This window comes from Amphiprion ocellaris, chromosome 17 (assembly GCF_022539595.1).
Source record: "Amphiprion ocellaris isolate individual 3 ecotype Okinawa chromosome 17, ASM2253959v1, whole genome shotgun sequence".
Classification (NCBI taxonomy): domain Eukaryota; kingdom Metazoa; phylum Chordata; class Actinopteri; family Pomacentridae; genus Amphiprion; species Amphiprion ocellaris.
In genome coordinates, this window is record NC_072782.1 from 1 (window position 1) to 19,073 (window position 19,073).

The 19,073-nt window shown below is 40.0% G+C and overlaps 1 protein-coding gene across 9 annotated transcripts; it reads right to left on the reverse strand.

Annotated features, from left to right (window-relative positions):
- Positions 1-6,395: 6,395 nt before the first annotated feature.
- On the reverse strand, positions 6,396-17,898 carry LOC111586807 (probable serpin E3). Of its 9 annotated transcripts, XR_008604485.1 has the most exons (9): positions 16,181-17,015; positions 13,709-13,851; positions 11,826-12,068; positions 9,320-9,518; positions 9,121-9,221; positions 8,946-9,032; positions 8,228-8,311; positions 7,775-7,898; positions 6,400-7,702 (listed from the first exon to the last, which is right to left on the reverse strand). XR_008604485.1 is itself a non-coding variant. In XM_055019044.1 (8 exons), exons 3-8 carry the CDS (start codon positions 11,854-11,856, stop codon positions 7,888-7,890), a joined length of 513 nt encoding a protein of 170 aa, XP_054875019.1. In that variant the 5' UTR covers positions 11,857-12,068; positions 13,709-13,851; positions 16,181-17,015; the 3' UTR covers positions 6,400-7,887. The 9 variants fall into 9 exon arrangements, 8 of the variants coding, with proteins under 8 accessions (XP_054875021.1, XP_054875019.1, XP_054875016.1 ...); XM_055019044.1 differs by having other exon boundaries at positions 6,400-7,898; XM_055019041.1 differs by lacking the exons at positions 6,400-7,702; positions 7,775-7,898 and adding an exon at positions 17,378-17,897 and having other exon boundaries at positions 7,919-8,311; positions 16,181-16,295.
- Positions 17,899-19,073: the final 1,175 nt, after the last annotated feature.

The window sequence follows — 19,073 nt, forward strand, 5'->3', positions numbered from 1 at the left end:
CTGGACATCAGAACACCCACAGAACACAAACTACCAGTTAGAACACTATTAGAACGGACCAGAACCTCCTCTGGACATCAGAACACCCACAGAACACAAACTACCAGTTAGAACACTATTAGAACGGACCAGAACCTCCTCTGGACATCAGAACACCCACAGAACACAAACTACCAGTTAGAACACTATTAGAACGGACCAGAACCTCCTCTGGACATCAGAACACCCACAGAACACAAACTACCAGTTAGAACACTATTAGAACGGACCAGAACCTCCTCTGGACATCAGAACACCCACAGAACACAAACTACCAGTTAGAACACTATTAGAACGGACCAGAACCTCCTCTGGACATCAGAACATCCACAGAACACAAACTACCAATTAGAACACTATTAGAACGGACCAGAACCTCCTCTGGACATCAGAACATCCACAGAACACAAACTACCAGTTAGAACACTATTAGAACGGACCAGAACCTCCTCTGGACATCAGAAAATCCACAGAACACAAACTACCAGTTAGAACACTATTAGAACGGACCAGAACCTCCTCTGGACATCAGAACATCCACAGAACACAAACTACCAGTTAGAACACTATTAGAACAGACCAGAACCTCCTCTGGACATCAGAACATCCACAGAACACAAACTACCAGTTAGAACACTATTAGAACAGACCAGCATCATAACCGATGATAAAGACAGACAGGAGGAGGAAAAACACATCAGAACTCACTCACACACTACCAATATCCCATATGGGCCATAAACAAAGGAAAACAACAAGCCAAAAACAAAGAGAAAAAACTAAAACAAACAAAAACAAAACATACACAAAAACCAGACAATAAAAATGAAGACATAATCAGCATTCCATATATCTGAGGGACAACAGAACCCATACATCCCATAATGAGAAAACACAACATCAACACAGCAGTAGAACCACATAGAAAACTGCAGCAGCTATTAGTCCATCCAAAAGACAAAAAATGCAACATCATATATGAAACTCCGTGTAAATCATGCGATAAAACATACACTGGAGAAACTGGAAGATCATTCAACACAAGAAGAAAGGAACAGCAGACAGAATAAAGGAAACAGCTGGATGACTCACAAGAAGACAAAAAGAAAAAGCAGATGAAGAAAACAAAAAAATCAGCCATCAGGGACCACTGTAAAAGAAACAAGCACATCATGGACTGGGACAGGGGGAGGATTTAACATCAGAGACCAACAAACACAAACCATGGATTAAGGAGGCCTTAGAGACCAGGAAGTGTTGTAGTTTTCCATTCCATTGTACAGTATACACTGTTGTTTCTCTTCAAAAATGCATTTAAAGCTACTTTCTGCACATTTCTGGTACTTTCTTAGGATGCAGAAGTACTATCTCTTGCTAAATAAATAATGTTTACACCTATGCAGTACCTTTAGCAACAATAATAGTGATAATTATTGAGTCCATGTTGGACTTCTATTCACTAACCCTCAGAGCAGAATGAGGCGTGCACGGAGTCACCTGATATCTAGAGTCATCTACCGGTGATGGAGGGTTTAATCAGACACACCTGAAGCCAAATGGCAGAAATATAAGTCCACTGCATTACCATAATCTCATAAACTGATATATATATATATATATATATATATATATATATATATATATATATAATATATATATATATATATATATATATATATATATATACACATACAAATGTCATCTGTTACCCTGGAAGTGGAACCTACTGGTGATAAAATAAAACAGAATCACAGAAAGCAGGTTTGATGCAGTTCTTCATCCTTTTTACTTTCAGTACAGCCCATGGTCCGTTGTGTTTTATTCAGCATGAGTACAGCTGGGACATGCTGCTTCATCAGAATAATGCATTTTAAACTTCCTGTGGTAGAAAATGACCCGTCATCTGTCAGCAGATCCAGCTTGTCTATACTCATGCTCAAAGTAACTGCAAAGGATTGTGGGTCAGGATGGCCAGAAAAGCATGCTGGGATACTTCCCAATCCAAACAGAGGGACATCCAGGTATTCTTTGACATTCCATCTACTGGCTCATCTTTCTCTGGCTGCTGGACAGTTTGGTAGTGAGGATACTGGAATGCAGATGAGTCGTCGTCTACATATTAGGAGTCTCATTTAGCGTGTAGGAAGCTAGAGCTGCAGGTTACTGATTGATTCATTTTGTACTCATTTACTTTGTCAAAGCTTGTAGAAGTTTTGACCTTTCACCAGCTAGAACATGCAACTAAATCTGAGCAGGGAGAGAAACAGTGGTGGTCACGTGGACCTAATATTTTCAACATCTTTTCATCATCCAACTTAGTGTGAATCTTTTACCTCAAAGCCCTGCAGCAGGACGTCAGACTGATTCTAGTCCAGGTTCCACATTCAGCCCAGTCTGATCTCCAGTAAAACCACAGCATAATAACCTATAAATAACCACAACTCCTAATTATTCCATTTGTTTTAGTGCAAAAAGCACATTTTGAAAATGTTCACATTTGAGGAATTATCTTTTGACAAAACATTATGAACAACCAGAAATGTTTTCAGAAAATAAGTTAAATTTCAACAGTTTTATGCCTCAGTTCATCATTTCCACATGACAACTTCCAGAGTGTCTACAAAGGAACACAACATTCAGTCATTTAGTAACTGAACAATCTGGTATTTAACTCTATGATCAAAACAACTTGTCATGATGTAGAAACTATTACAAATTTACAATCTGCAGTTAATGTCTTCTCTGGAACTTTTACACTGCATGCTGTGACCTCTGACCTCTTCATCATTCTACTAACAAGTCAGGACTCTGGGATTAAATCTGGGAAAAGTCATGTTGTTGATGGACCAATAGATGGCAGCAGAGACTCAGACACAAATCTCTGTCCCTGCAACCCATCAATAATCAATAATAACACTGATACATTATCAACCAATCATATTTTGGTCATTTTCTACATATTTCTGGTAGTTTTAGCTCATATTTTGGTCATTTTGTTCATATTTATGGTAGTTTCATCTCATATTTTGGTCATTTTGAACATATTTCTGGTAGTTTCATCTCATATTTTGGTCATTTTATTCATATTTCTGGTAGTTTTTTGTCATATGTTGGTCATATTATATATATATATATATGTATTTCTGGTAGTTTTATCTGTGTGTGTGTGTGTGTGTGTGTGTGTGTGTGTGTGTGTGTGTGTGTGTTTGTGTGTGTGTTTATACATATATGAAGAAATGTGTAAATTGAATGGAAAGTCCAGTGGGAGTCTGAGTGTCACCAAGTCAGAGTTTATGTCTCAACTGTGGACGTTAGAGAAGACAGGCGGAGACAGTCTTAGTGGGCGGAGCTAAACTACCTGAAACCTGTGTTTCATTCGTTATAGATCTCATTCTGTCATTCTGAAATCAGTTTATTTCTCCCCCTCTTCTCTGTAACTATTTAGTTTAGAATTCTTTGCCTCTCCTGACAACTTTTGATAGAACAGCAGAAAAATACCTTCAATTATTACAATATCACTGTGATTCTCCACTGTGTATTATGCAGAATTGTAATATGATAGCAATTTATTTGTGTTGTGTTCATTATTGATGCCTTTAACCCTTCCATGCATAGAGGTCATGACAGTGTGCAGCTCTTCTAAAGCTGTTTTCTTGTATGTGCATGAGTTTTGATGGCATAGTTGGACATCAGCCACTACAGTGGATCCTATTGCATCATTTCTTCCACTGCCAGTGATTGGCTAGCCATTGCAAATTCTTAAAAAAAAAAAAAAAATAAATAAATAAATAAAGAAAAAAGAGAAAGAGTCAAACCAAGATGGCCGACAGGCAGCCAGAAACACCAAGTAGCTCATTTTCTTTTGTTCAAGCCTTCTATAAAAAAGAGACCTTTGCAGGAAAGAAAAATATGGTGACATCGAGGAACATCTAAGGAGTTATGCAATTGCAAAATTTTCCAAGTATTGATGTTATATTGGGAGGCAATTATGATTAATCTCATGTCCACTAAAGTGCACATCATGCATCACCAGCTATATTTCAGCTACAATTCATTGACCACAATTAGGCTATTACTGCTGCTGTTCTTGAAAATATGTCATCTGAGAGACTTGGGAATCTATACAGGAGAGTGAATCCCTCAATGCTGTTTGAATTATTTATGCATCAATTATTTTATTTTATAGTTCACATCACATTTCACAGTTCAATACACTGTATATCATTTTATCCATTTGTTTATTAAATCCATATTTCTAGAGCAAAATGCATGGTGGCCATCTCAGTGGACATGTAAATATATTTTTTAGAAAAATGGGTTGAAATAAAATAAAGTTCAAACCTTGTTTTTCATGCCTAAAGATGAATAAAAACAATTGGGGGAAAACAAAATCCTGACTGAGGTGATCATAATTCATGCATGAATGGGTTAAGGCGACATACCAAACAGTGACGTTTTAATTTCTTTTTGGACAATATACTAACATACATGAATTATTGACACACAAACTTACAAATTCTCAAAATACAAGCTCCTCAACTCTGTTCTTGGTTACAATGATTCATTAGATGTACTTCTCCTATTTTTCTTAAATTACCATGTTTTCATAGCATCATCAAAATTTAATTGAGTTTTTTTTCCACAATGTGATTTCAACATCATCAAAAAATAACCTGTGCTTATTCTAGTGATCTTTTTTGGTAATATGTTTCTTGACTACCACCCATTTGTGCTTCTATCTGCCTTCATCTTTGCAGACGGTGCCAACATGATTGACAACAGATGAGATTGTTCTTAATTATTCATTCGTAAGAACTTCAAATTTGTTATTTTTAACTGCTCTAAGCCTCAAGCAGAGAAAGCACAAACCTCCTCTTTGGTATTATCTGACCACGACATCATGACGATTTACTCTAATGAAGCTGGTCGAGTTTTGAGGAAAACACTTTAAATGAACAAGTCAAGTATATTCTAACCACCTGGAGCCTGATGTGCATCAAGAAACATGATGTTTCTTGATGCACATCAGGTGCTGCTGATCTGATCTGACCTGACGTTCAGCCACAGCATCAGTGTCTGATGAAGATAGGACAGCAGATCAGTCCTGTCTAACATCCTACTTCTGTTTCCTCTCACCTGAATCTTCCAACAAACTCCCTGACGTTCCTCCATCTGACGAGCAGAGTCCGTTCAAAAAGTTCACATTTAGTGCCAAAAATATTCATTCAAAGATGAAGAAACCATGAAAAGATCGATAAAACTACTTGAAGGTTAAATAAACTGCAGCGGTGGGGCTTGTGTGTTGGTGGTCTGAACCCGTCAGGTGTGTCTGAGTGGAACGTACCACCTGCTCAGGTCAGCGGGGGGAACACAGAGATACAAAAGTTAAAAATCCTGGCTCTAAGCCTTAATACAGTTTAGAGTGGACTTCACAGTTTATGTCACATGAGTGCATCTACATTAGCATAACATTTAATTTCATGTAGATGAGTTTTACTGCTCCAATCGCAGACTGACCTGCTGCTGACATCACCTTTTCACCTGGAGCTCACCTGTTCACCGGACCGCAGCAACAATGTGGAGAAGAACTGAGTGCTCTCGATCATGGATCAAATAATAATTCAGTGGAATCTTTACTGCAGTAACACATTTTCTTCGCCATCATATTATCTGAAAACTAAAAGACTCTCCTCAGTGAAGCAGCTCGGTGAACTTTACCCACTGTGGGATCAATAAAGTTTATCCTTATCCTTATCAGAGCAGGGGGCGCTACTGCCCCTCTGGCGGACACAGGCGGTAACGACACTAATTATTATTTGAGGCAAAGCTGGCGACAGTACAGATGAGCAGCACTTCCTGTTTCAACGTAAAACTATCGTAATGCTCTTAGGCTAAAACGTGGTTTTGTGAGACTCAGAAGAATCTGCAGTATGAAACAAAATCTATTTCAGGACCATTAGCTTATCGACTCCCTCAAATTGTGTTTGTTGTCACTATACGTTCAAAAATGAACACGTTATAGGTAATGTACAAATGCATTCGTGACCGGAAGTGTTAGCCGAGCTAGCGGAATTGCTAACGAGGGTTTGTTATGACATGGACTAATACCTTAACACGTGTAATTCTAAAATCAATTATCTCCAAGACACAGAGCTCTAGCTCCTTTTCCTGTCCCAGGTCTAATGTTTCAGCCTGATATCGTGATCAGCACCTTTTAAAGAGACGCTGCTGGTAGCGCTGGAGTTAGCTTGTCGCTAGCTTCTGATTAGCTGCTAGCTCGCTAACGCTGCCATCACGGAGATGCTGCTATAGATTGTCTTTAGCTACATTGTGGATTCATTTCCTGTTTGGACGTGACTCAGACTACAACAAAAGTAATCGGAGCAAGTGGAGAGGCTAGCTGTCGTCAAACACGACTTGGTTTACACCAGAGAGCCTTCTGAATCGACCTAAATCGCTTAATAATTCGTTTGACATAAAATGTACAATAAAGAAAGATGCTTTTACGTTGAAGATGAACAGGAAGTGCTGCTCGCCTGTAATGTCGCCAGCTATACAGTTAGTAATAATGTCGTGTCGTTACCGCCTGTGTCCACAAGAGGTCAGTAGCGGCCCCTCCTGTGACACGATCTTACATGAGAGCGATTAGATGACAGCAGAGACTCAGACACAAATCTCTGTCCCTGCAACCGATCAATAATCAATAACAACACTGATACATTATCAACCAATCATATTTTGGCCATTTTGTACATGTTTCTGGTAGTTTTATCTCATATTTTGGTCATATTCACGGGACTCACCTGTTTTGAGAAAATCTCCACAACTCCTTGCACTGCTGGCATTTTCTGCACTTTTACAATTACATGTATTCCACAAGCCACTTTATGCTGATGTCACTTATAGTGTAGAAATACTGTATTTATTCATTTTTCATTCTTGTATATATTATTGTTATTATAATTATTATCTTTACTGTAGTAAACTGTAGTTAGTGCTGCTCTGAAAGATTTTTGCTGCTCTAACACTGGAAATTTCCCCTAACCTGGGGAGTAATAAAGGACTGTTGTATGTCTATGTGCAAGAACTGATACCTCATCTTCCTGTATATAGTCTTCTACATGGTATTTAAAAAAATCTGCGCATATATCCCTCGGGGCTGGAAACTGATTATAGTTTACTGCTACGGTGTATGGCTCTGGCATTAAATATACTACATATATAGCTGGTGGTAAATTCAAAAATATGTAGACGAGCAAATCAAGTATAGTGAGGGTGATGCAGAGTAGATTGATGGAAATGGGCAGCTGGAAGCAGTGGGCTGGAGGAAGGTCAGCAGCAGCAGCATCCCACAGATGGAGATTAGGCCAGTTGGTCGGAGAACCACCACAGATCTGAAGCATCCAGCTCTGGGATCAGGGACACTCGGAGAAAGGACACAGGGAGAAACAGAGTGAGTGTAATGCAATAATGGTATATATACTGTATATTAAATACAATGGTAGATAGAGAAGGGCTCAGTGCATCCAGAGAGGTCCTCCAGCAGCCTAGGCCTGTAGCAGCAGAACTAGGGGCAGAACTAAGGGACGTCCAAGAGGAAGACTCCAGCTGACCCCCTCAGGGTCCCCCAGTCGTCCCCCATCGTCACCTTCATCAGTAACACCTGACAGGAAAACCTTCATCATCATCAGTTACACCTGACAGGAAAACCTTCTTCTTTATCTTCATCAGTTACAGAGTTAGGGTTCTTCAACAGGTCCTCCATCAGCAGGTCAGTTCTGTTTCAGGTCATCAGATGAAGCTCTGGGAAACGTTGCATCAATGTAGAAAAGTTTCCTGGATGGTTTTTTATTTCACCACTGAACATGAATCACAGAACAGAAACAGATCATTTATTAATTTCATTTTTAAACTTCTGAGAGAGAAGGTCCAACAGGAGTAATTCACACACGTGTTCCAAAGCTTCTGTTCACAAAAACCCTCCAGGAGCTCAAGGATAGGTCACCTGTTGATGCTCAGCTCAAACCTGTCTGCTCCACTGAGTATTTCTGTAGTGTCTGATCAGTGCAACTCATTCAAAGATCTATTTATTTTCATACTAAAACTAAAATGTCAAACAGCATACCCTGACTAGGGTGCTTTTCTAGACTAAAACATTGAAAACATCTGTATGATGTGAAGTAAATACCTGTGTGAACCTGTTGCAGTAGAAATAAGAACGGCCGATCTGCTTTGAAAACTGGATCTCGGGATCTTTTGAGGAGGACCATCCCTGCAGGGATAGAAAATCATGTTTTAGAAACTTTAGACAGTTGGTTTGTTCTGTTCTATTAACCCTCGTGTCGTCCTGCGGCTCAAAATTGACCCGTTTTAAATTTTGAAAATGTGGGAAAAAAATATTTTCACAGTGAAACTTCTGATGTCCACATTTTCAACATTTTGGGGAAATTGTTGAACATTTTTTTGGTGGAAAAAAAAATGTTAAAATGTTTCTCAACAACATTCATAAAAAAAATCAACCAAAATCCAGCGAATTTCACTGGATTTTGGTTGATTTTTTTTGTGAATGTACTTAAAGACAATAGTAGAAGTTTTACTGATATATATATAATCACTTTAGATAGATTTTTTTGGAATATTTTTACTCATTTCTTGAAAATATCTACAAGATTTTTCTTGCCAAATCTGGGGGATTATTTTAAAATAAAACTTTTAAGGGAAACTTCTAAGGAATTATTGGAGTTTTCTTCTGAAGCTTTTGCAAATTTTCAGAAATTTGGGGAATTTTTTTGCTGAATTTTTGGATCTTTTTTCAGACAAGGAAACAATATTTTTTGGTGCCCGTAAATGAGGACAACAGTAGGATTAATATCTATTTGTTATATTAATATCTATCATATTATCACCAGTAGCAGCAGCTGCTTTGGTCCCGTCCTCCGTGACTTCTATCCTGACTTCATGGAAGGCATCAGACACATAGAGACCCTCCTCCACTTCAGAAGGAACAAACTGTCAGATACCTGAAGAACCTGGGATTAAACCTGAAGGACATCCTGGATGTTTATGAACTGATGGACTGACCTGAGATCCCGGTGAAGTCGGCTGCTGTGGGGTTGAAGGCGTCGCTGATGCCCATAGCGGGGAGCACCGACCTCAGGTTGAACTTGTTCTGCATTCTGAATCTGGAAACACCAGAAGAAGATCCATGTTTATGAACCAAGCCTCATGAAGAGTCTGCAAGTCCTGAACCAGTCTCTAATCCTGAAGCATTGTTCTCTACCTTGGGAGGAAGATGTCCATCCTGGTTCTGCGCAGGCCGGTGTCCCAGGACGCTAGGTGGCGCTGTGTGAGCTGAGCCTCCAGGGAGGACAGTAGCGTCTTCCTCTCGCTGGGTAGAAGCACCTGCAGGCTCAGGGAGCGGCCCAGGAACGGCAGCTCCAGAACCGTGTAGCGCTGATCCGATCCCGTCCTGAGCTGACCTGAGGGGAGATCAATGAGGTCAGGACTTCTTCTGATTCAGTCATCAGTAGAGTTTAGCTCAGGTCTATTTCCACCTGATTTCACTTTAAACGTCACAGAACCATGTCCAACAGATTAAAAGAAAGACAACACCAGAGTAGAAACAGAAACGACTCACATCATTTGTAAATGCCAAACATATTTAACTAAACATTTTATTAAATATCGAGAAAGTGAAACATTTTCTCTTGTCACTGTGATAATAAACAATTATTGGATGGTGAAAGAAAATGTATTTAAATGTTCTGAATGGAACAAGGTTGTAATTAAATACAGGCAGGACTGGAAAATAAAGAGATTACAGAGATAACAGTGAGTTTCTAATAAATGTGGAGCTGCATGTCTGATAGAGGAACTGGTTGATGAGAAACAGATGGTAGAAGCTCCACTGGGATCAGCTGCAGAGAGGGATTAATGTCATTTAGTTCAGAAAATGACAAAGAAACAGTCAAACATCACCTTGATGATGATCAGAACTGTCACTGACAAATGTTATTGAACAACCATCTAAGAAGTTTAAATAACTGAAGTTCCAAATGTTCATAGAAATACTGCTCTTTTAAATTCACTGGATATATATATATATATATATATATATATATATATATATATATATATATATATATGTAATATATATATATATATATATATATATATATATATATATATATATACATATATATATATATATATATATATATATATATATGTGTGTGTGTGTATATATGCAAAAATATTGGCTCATCCATCCAAATAATCAGAATCAGATGTTCCAATCACTTCCATGTCCACAGGTGTATAAAATCCAGCACCTAGGCTGCAGACTGCTTTTACAAACATTTGTGAAAGAATGGCTCGCTCTCAGGAGCTCAGTGAATTCCAGCGTGGAACTGTGATAGGATGCCACCTGTGCAACAAATCCAGTCGTGACATTTCCTCACTCCTAAATATTCCACAGTCAACTGTCAGCTGTATTATAAGAAAGTGGAAGTGTGTAGGAACGACAGCAACTCTGCCACCAAGTGGTAGGCCACGTAAACTGACGGAGCGGGGATCAGTGGATGCTGAGGAGCATAGTGCCAAGAGGTGGCCAACTTTCTGCAGAGTCAATCGCTACAGACCTTCAAACTTCATGTGGCCTTCAGATTAGCTCCAGAACAGTGCTTCAGCAGAGAGCTTCATGGAATGGGTTTCCATGGCCGAGCAGCTGCATCCAAGCCATACATCACCAAGTGCAATGCAAAGCGTGGGATGCAGTGGTGTAAAGCAGCCACCACTGGACTCTAGAGCAGTGGAGACACCTTCTCTGGAGTGACCAATCACGCTTCTCCATCTGGCAATCTGATGGACCAGTCTGGGTTTGGTGGTTGTCAGGAGAACCGATACTTGTGGGACTGCATTGTGCCAAGTGTAAAGTTTGGTGGAGGGGGGATTATGGTGTGGGCTTGTTTTTCAGGAGCTGGGCTTGGACCCTTAGTTCCAGTGAAAGGAACTCTGAATGCTTCAGCATACCAAGACATTTTGGACAATTCCATGCTCCCAACTTTGTGGGAACAGTTTGGAGCTGGTCCCTTCCTCTTCCAACATGACTGTGCACCAGTGCACAAAGCAAGGTCCATAAAGACATGGATGACAGAGTCTGGTGTGGATGAACTTGACTGGACCTGCACAGAGTCCTGACCTCAACCCCATAGAACACCTTTGGGATGAATTAGAGCAGAGACTGAGAGCCAGACCTTCTGGTCCAACATCAGTGTGTGACCTCACAAATGTGCTTCTGGAAGAATGGTCAAAAATTCCCATAAACACACTCCTAAACCTTGTGGACAGCCTTCCCAGAAGAGTTGAAGCTGTTCTAGCTGCAAAGGGGTGGACCCACGTCATATTGAACCCTATGGATTAGGAACGGGATGTCACTTATGTTCATATGCGAGTCAAGGCAGGTGAGCGAATACTTTTGGCAATATAGTGTGTGTGTGTATATATATATATATATATATATATATATATATATATATATATATATATATATATATATATATATATATATATATATATATATAATATATAAGAGCAACCACAGGGAGAGCAGAAGGGAAGGATGCTGCGTGAAACGTGCAGCAGAAGCGACTTCAGATGAGTGAAACTAATCACAGAATTACACCCAGTCATATAATACACTGTATATACACTCTATAACTAAACTGAACAGTTCCTTCTAACTACATCCTAGAAGCTCATCCAGTGGATGATTCTGGTCCTCTTACCAAAGCTGACCTCTGCAGCCTGGTACTTCATGGGCACCTTGATGGGAGTCCCATCAGACAGGATGAAGGGCAGGTTCTGGGAGTTGGTGAACAGAAACTGCTTCTGCCAGATGCCCCTGAAGGCCACCGTGTTGACCAGCGCCACCTGCAGGTGGTGTCCCCACCACAGGGCCTCGGCCTGGGCCTCTCCTGATCCAGAGAGCTCTCCGCTGCTGCTTCCTGACTGGAGGGGCCACGACTCATCTGGAGGGAACCAGGGAACGGCAGGGGTTAATGGAGAGGCCACGAGGCTGTTATCGACTCATGTGGTCTGATGCCATGAATAAATGAATGAACTGGACGACTCACAAGAACACAAAAAGAAAAAGCCGAACAAGAAAACAAAAAATCAGCCATCAGGGATCGCTGCAAAAGAAATAATCTTATCATGGACTGGGACAGGGGGAGGATTTTAACATCAGAGACCAACAAACATAAACGATGGATCAAGGAGGCCATCGAGATCAGGAAGCAGGCGAGCTGCTCCATGAACCGGGACGAGGGGGACTACACCCTCTAATACCTGGGACTCCATCCTCCAGAGACCACCGGACGGCGGGGGGCGTGGCCTATCTGACAGATTCTGACAGATCTGTCAGACTGGTCACATGATAAAAAGGACACGTCAGCACACGCCAGATGACGCTCTGAAGAAGACTGCAGTTGCAGTTGAAACATGTCAGCTAAGGTGAAACCATCTTATTTTTGATTTGTCGGTGTAAAAGAAATAACGTTATCCTATGATAGTCAACAACAAAATGAACATCATCCAAATAATAAAAGTTTCTATCTATCTATCTATCTATCTATCTATCTATCTATCTATCTATCTATCTATCTATCTATCTATCTATCTATCTATCTATCTATCTATCTATCAAAACATGATTACAGTGAAACAGCTTTGAAAGAAGTCAAAAGTCACACTGTTTTCCTGTTCAGTCCCTTCAAATGTATTCATTTTTCTGTTTTATTTTTGGTTATGTGATCATTTTGCATTTCTTTATGGTCATTTTGTGTCTCTTTGCGGTCATTTTTGTGTGTTTTTGTTCAAATTTTTTTGTTTCTGTGATTATTTTGTGTCTTTTTGTGGTCATTTGGTCAACACTCAGGCTTCATTAGCTGTAGCATATTAGATCTAACAGTACAATTGATGATAAGCATTAGCTCTAATACGTTACTGTAAAAAATTAGCTGTCATGCATTAGTTGTAGTATAATATATGCAATACATTAGTTGCAGTACAATAGATGCAAACAATGAGCTCTTATACATTTAAAGTATTGCAGTAAAAGAAGAATATTAGAGCTAAAATGCTGCAGTAAAAGAAGAATATCAGAGGAAAAATACTGCAGTAAAAGATAAATAATGTGTGTGTGTGTGTGTGTGTGAGACACTAAACCACAGAAACATAACCTGTAGTTACTGTGCGTAGAACACAGCTGTGTTTACTTGCACTAAGCTCCACTCTCCTTACTGAGCATATAAAGGTTTGGAAGATCCTCCATGATGGCGGAGGGGACTGATTTCCAGGTCACAGTAGCAAAGAGCACTCAAGGAGTAAGTATAAGTTGGATGCTTAGAAGCGCTATTGTTAAATATAGCAACTTTTATTATTTTCGAGCAGCTGTTTGCCACATGCAGCCCTAAACTGTAACAGCTCTCCAATAGAAACACTTCTTGGTGAACAGTTTTATGACCAGGAAAACAATTTGGACTACAATGTACTCTTCATATATGTTTATATTCATGGAAACAAAACCATTGCTCACTTGTTGAACATTGAATGCAGTGGACACACACCATCAGAGTCAAATGGTTTGGACAAAAAGGAAGTCTCTTACTACTAAATCAAGACATCAAACTTGCGGAAGATCACGGTGGAGACCTCAAAGTTTCGCTCCAGCCATCCATTTGTAGCCTGAAGTCCTGCGAGAGGTTGGACATGTCGGCCCACTTCCTCATCTTAGAGAAGAACTGGATCAGACTGAGACAAGGACATGTTAGGATTTATTTTTTTAAGGCACTGCTAGCTGAACACTGAACTTGATGTCACATATGAGTAATACAATATTGATATTTGTAATGTATAAAACAGTGTTATGGTCACTTTAAGAAGTACCTGCGCAAGGTATTATGGGATGCCTGTTACCCCATGTTTGGCAGTCTGGTCTGGCAGTTCAGAAGTAAACACATTGAAAGACACCACTCTCGTTTCGCCTCATTATATTTTATGTCTATATAAGATATACAGACATTACAATATTAATAACCATTTGTTGTGTAATTAATGTATGAGTTGTGTTGACCTGAATAGAGAGAGAGCATTAACCCCAGGCTCTGAAGGGTTAAATACATGATGGATACACACAGGTCAGGCTGGAAAGCTACAGCTGCGCGCACACACACACACACACACACACACACACACACACACACACACACACACACACACACACACACACACACACACACACACACACACACACACACACACACACACACACACCAGTACAAAGAGTGTTTTCACACACACAGCACATTCCTATGTCCTTATAATAAAACAACTAATTTTACTGAAACCGCTAAACTCAAGGTTGTTTAAGAGTGGAAACCATAATAATCCTCCCTATGAGACACCACCAGCAGCTGCATCACATCTCAGTTAACAGAGGAATAAGACTGACAGGTAGAGAGAGGGAAGAGGGTTCTAGGAGGTTCTTTTACAGGATGGTTCCTGGAGATTGGATGAATCGTGTGCCAGAGATATGGACGTATCTGTGCACCAACCAATGGGAGAGCTAAGTCTACACCACGGTTATCCCCACCTTTAGCCAATCACTGTTCAATATTTGAATGATATGTTTGTGTTCAATAACCAATCACATTTCACAATACGGTATAAAATGTTCTGTTCATATCAGACTTTGTCATTTTCTGGGAGGCTGTTCCAGACAGAAAAGGTCCTTGATCAAGATTCTTTTGAGACACTGATGGCAGAAAATAAACAGCTTAATTGGAAAGTAGTAGTTTGTTTTCTATCTCAAAAAACGAACCTGCTCAACAGACACAAGTGTCAAAAAGCATTCACACAAAGCAACTAACTTTCCACTGTAAAATAATAAAAACAAGGGTTTTCTTGCAGTGAGAATTGTTTTACACCATCCAGAGGTTTGAGCAGGCACCAAAGGAAAATAATAACAGAACTTAGTATGAAATCCGTTTTCACATTTTGGGTTCCAAGTACTCAAGCATTATTGATGTGTCTGTTACTGAATAGTGAGAAAAAACAGAAAAATACTCAGATTTTTGTCAGATAAATTCACTCTACAGCATTTTATCAGTCATGCTCACTGCTGTGTGTGGTCAAACATCCATTTTAAGATAAGAAAAACTCAGCAGTAGGTTTAAGAATGAAACTAGCCCAGATGTTAAAGAACGACAAGTCTAAAAAAGAACAGGAAAACATTTTCAGTTCAGTGGCTGAACTAAATAGTCTGATACCAAGTCGAAGAAGTCATCTTGATGGTGTGGTTGCATTTTTGTTAAAATCGAAGATAAACTTTGCAAAAAACTTTTTAATATCACAACTCAACAACCACCTTGGCAGAGCATCTAAAGACAGCAGGTTAAACGCATTCGTTTTCTAATCCTGGATCATTCTTGTGTTGGAATCACCAGTTCACATATTTCTGTTTTCAGAAATCATATGAATAAGGGGCTGCTCTGTTGTTATCATCATATCACAATATCTCATTCAGAGTGCAGTTATTTCTTCTGTTACTGATCTACATCACCATGTAACACAAAACGCCTGCCTGGTGGCTAGTTTGGCCTCAAACAAAGAATGAGCAGCTTCTTCTGCTGCTGCTACATCCCAATACTCATGTTAAAATAATGTGTTTTTTGAAAATGAATACTTGTAAACATTCTACTCGACCCACAAAATCAATTCGGAACCTCTAAATGTGTACACTATGGGCTCTCTGAGAAATGTTTATAACCTGAGGTAGCTCTGTGACACAGACAAAGAGGAGATATAAAAACAGGTCTACTGTGCTTGTTCACTGGCTCCTGTTTAAAATAACTCACTGAACAACTGCTGACATTTTTCAACTCACTTTGGCAAAGCCTGAGTTTGCAAACACATAGTTCATGATCCAGTAGTTTGAAGGATTACACAGCTTTAAAAGAATAAAAGACATTTAACCAGAATCCATTAGTTATTTAAAATAGTTGAGTGTTTTTATGCATTGGGCCGTATTCAGAGGCAGGTTTTACTGGATTATTGTCCTGCAGAGGCGCCAGCGTCTGACCTGAGTTTGGACGAGTGAAGGATCCTCCCTCCATCAGTCCTTTACCCACTGTGGGAGTGGAGCCCTTCCTGCAGGCTGCATCCAGCCAACAGGCCAGCCAGTGCACCACCTCCCCCTGCAGAGACACACAAAGTGAACCATGTTAGCAAACAGCGGCGGCACCATCGTTCTGCTGATACAGAAAGCTTGATGACCGCTGGTCCGCTTCAAGCAATTTAAACAGAAGCATGAAAGGTTATGCACCACAATTACACATGTACACACACTTAGCTAAAACCTCTGCAAAACTTTAACAGCAGAAATCACAAGTGGTTGTTTTGACAGTGAGTCTGTTGAATGCCCCAGTGAGACATAATTGCACAGCATTTTAGCTGAGGTACTGAGAATTACATTTTTAGAAATAAAAGTCAATTAAAAAAAAGCACAAAAGACAACTGCATTTGGTCTTCTAACTCATTTTCAAACATAATACCTACACAAAACAGCTGACAGCAACAGCAAATTGGGTTTGAATTATTCTGACAATTATTTCATCTAATGCATCACTTTTTAAGAAAAAAGTCAAATGTGTGTATTTTCAGTTTTTTTATGTCACTGTAAGAAAGCATTTATGTCCACTTTATGATTTTAGATCCTGCATTTAGGTTTTCAATCTCATTTTCTCCTTCCTCTGTACGTTTTTGACATCATAGTAATTCTAATTATTATTATTTCCCACCTAACACATTTTGTAACGCACAGAAATGTGACACAACCAGGTTGTTGTTGTTGCTATTACAAATTCAATATATTCAGGTGTGTGGCCTGTTCAATCTGGCATCCCATATTTTTTTTTTTTAACCAATTTTCTGACAAGCGATTAACAGAATGATCAACTACTCATCTGGACAATAATCTGAATATTAGACAATAAAAAAAATAATAGTAGCAGCAGGCTGCACAGTAGCTTGGTGGTTAGCTCCGTCGCCTCACAGCTAGAAGATCCTCGGTTTGTGTCCCAGCCTTCCTGGGATCTTCCTGCATGGAGTCTCCATGTTCTCCTGTACATGCGTGGGTTTCCTCCAGGTTCTCCCACAGTCCAGAAACATGCTGAGGTCAATTGGTGATTCTAAACTGTCCATAGGTGTGAATGTTTGTCTCTCTGTGTAGCCCTGTGATACAGTTACCTGTCCAGGTGAACCTGTGATAGACTGTTACCTGTCCAGGTGTCCCCTGCCTTCACCCGCAGTCAGCTGGGATAGACTCCAGCCCCCCATGACCCTGATGAGGATCAAGAGGATCCGACGACTCGACGGACAGACGCTTTATTAATCCCGAGGGAAATTCAAAATATTCAGCAGCTTACATACAAAAACAAAAATAACAAAAAGGCAAAACAGACAGGTTAGTAACATGAACGTTAACGGTTAGTATATACTCTAAAAAACTTGCTGTATAATACTATAAACATTTCTAATTTTAAAATCTATAGAAATACTAATTGTATTAAAAGTCAATAAAACAGTGTTTACACCTTTCAAGACAACGTGGTTTAAAGTGATTTAAAATTATTTAAATGGTTTAAAGTGATTTTGACAGGTAGCACGAAAACACTTGTAAACTACATAAAATGCAGACATTCTACAATCACATTGGATCAGTCCTGATGTGCTCATGACTGCGTGAGTATCAGGTAAACAACACTTAAAACAGGATGATGAAATTTAAGAAAAACAATGCAATATATTATTAATGGTAATAACTTTATTTACACTGACCTTTCTCTCTGGCTGTGGTGGGCATTGGACACTTTACCACCAACAGCTGCTGGAAACTGATTTTTGTTTCACACCTTTGCTTTTTCCTTTTGAAAAACGATCACAGTCCATAACATCTATTTTTTCAGGACAACTCAGATCATATGTCACATAAGGATGCAGGAGTGTGACCTGAGTCATGCACTTCATTTCAGTGTGAAAGAAACTTGAAAATGATCAGGTTGAAATGCGAACATTTTTCGACGGTGAATCCCTCATCCCTGGAACACACAGGAGAGAGAGAGAGAGAGACACCTGTCCTGGGGGACAGGAGGAGTGAGAGACACCTGTCATGGGGACAGGAAGAGAGAGAGACACCTGTCATGGGGACAGGAAGAGAGAGAGACAACTGTCATGGGGACAGGAAGAGAGAGAGACAACTGTCATGGGGACAGGAAGAGAGAGAGACACCTGTCATGGGGACAGGAAGAGAGAGAGACAACTGTCATGGGGACAGGAGGAGTGAGAGACACCTGTCATGGGGACAGGAAGAGAGAGAGACAACTGTCATGGGGACAGGAGGAGTGAGAGACAACTGTCATGGGGACAGGAGGAGTGAGAGACAACTGTCATGGGGACAGGAAGAGAGAGAGACAACTGTCCTGGGAACAAGTAGAGAGAGAGACAAACACCTGTTATGGGGGACAGGAGGAGAGAAAGACACCTGTCACAGGGGACAGGAGGAGAGAGACTTGTCCTGGGGGACATGAGAGAGACAAACAGGAAAACCTTCATCTTCATCAGTAACACCTGACAGGAAAAACTTCATCTTCATCAGTTACATCTGACGGGAAAACCTTCATCTTCATCAGTTACACCTGACAGGAAAACCTTCATCGTCATCTTCATCAGTAACACCTGACAGGAAAACTTCATCGTCATCTTCATCAGTAACACATGACAGGAAGCCTTCATCGTCATCTTCATCAGTAACACCTGACAGGAAAACGACATCTGGGCTGAGAACCTGGCAGAGAACAACAGGAGGAGCGACCCGTGCACAGAACCTGGAGAAGAACCTGGAGGAGAATGACAGGAGGAGCAACCTGGGCGGAGAACCTGGTGGAGAACAAAAGGAGGAGCGACCCATGCACAGA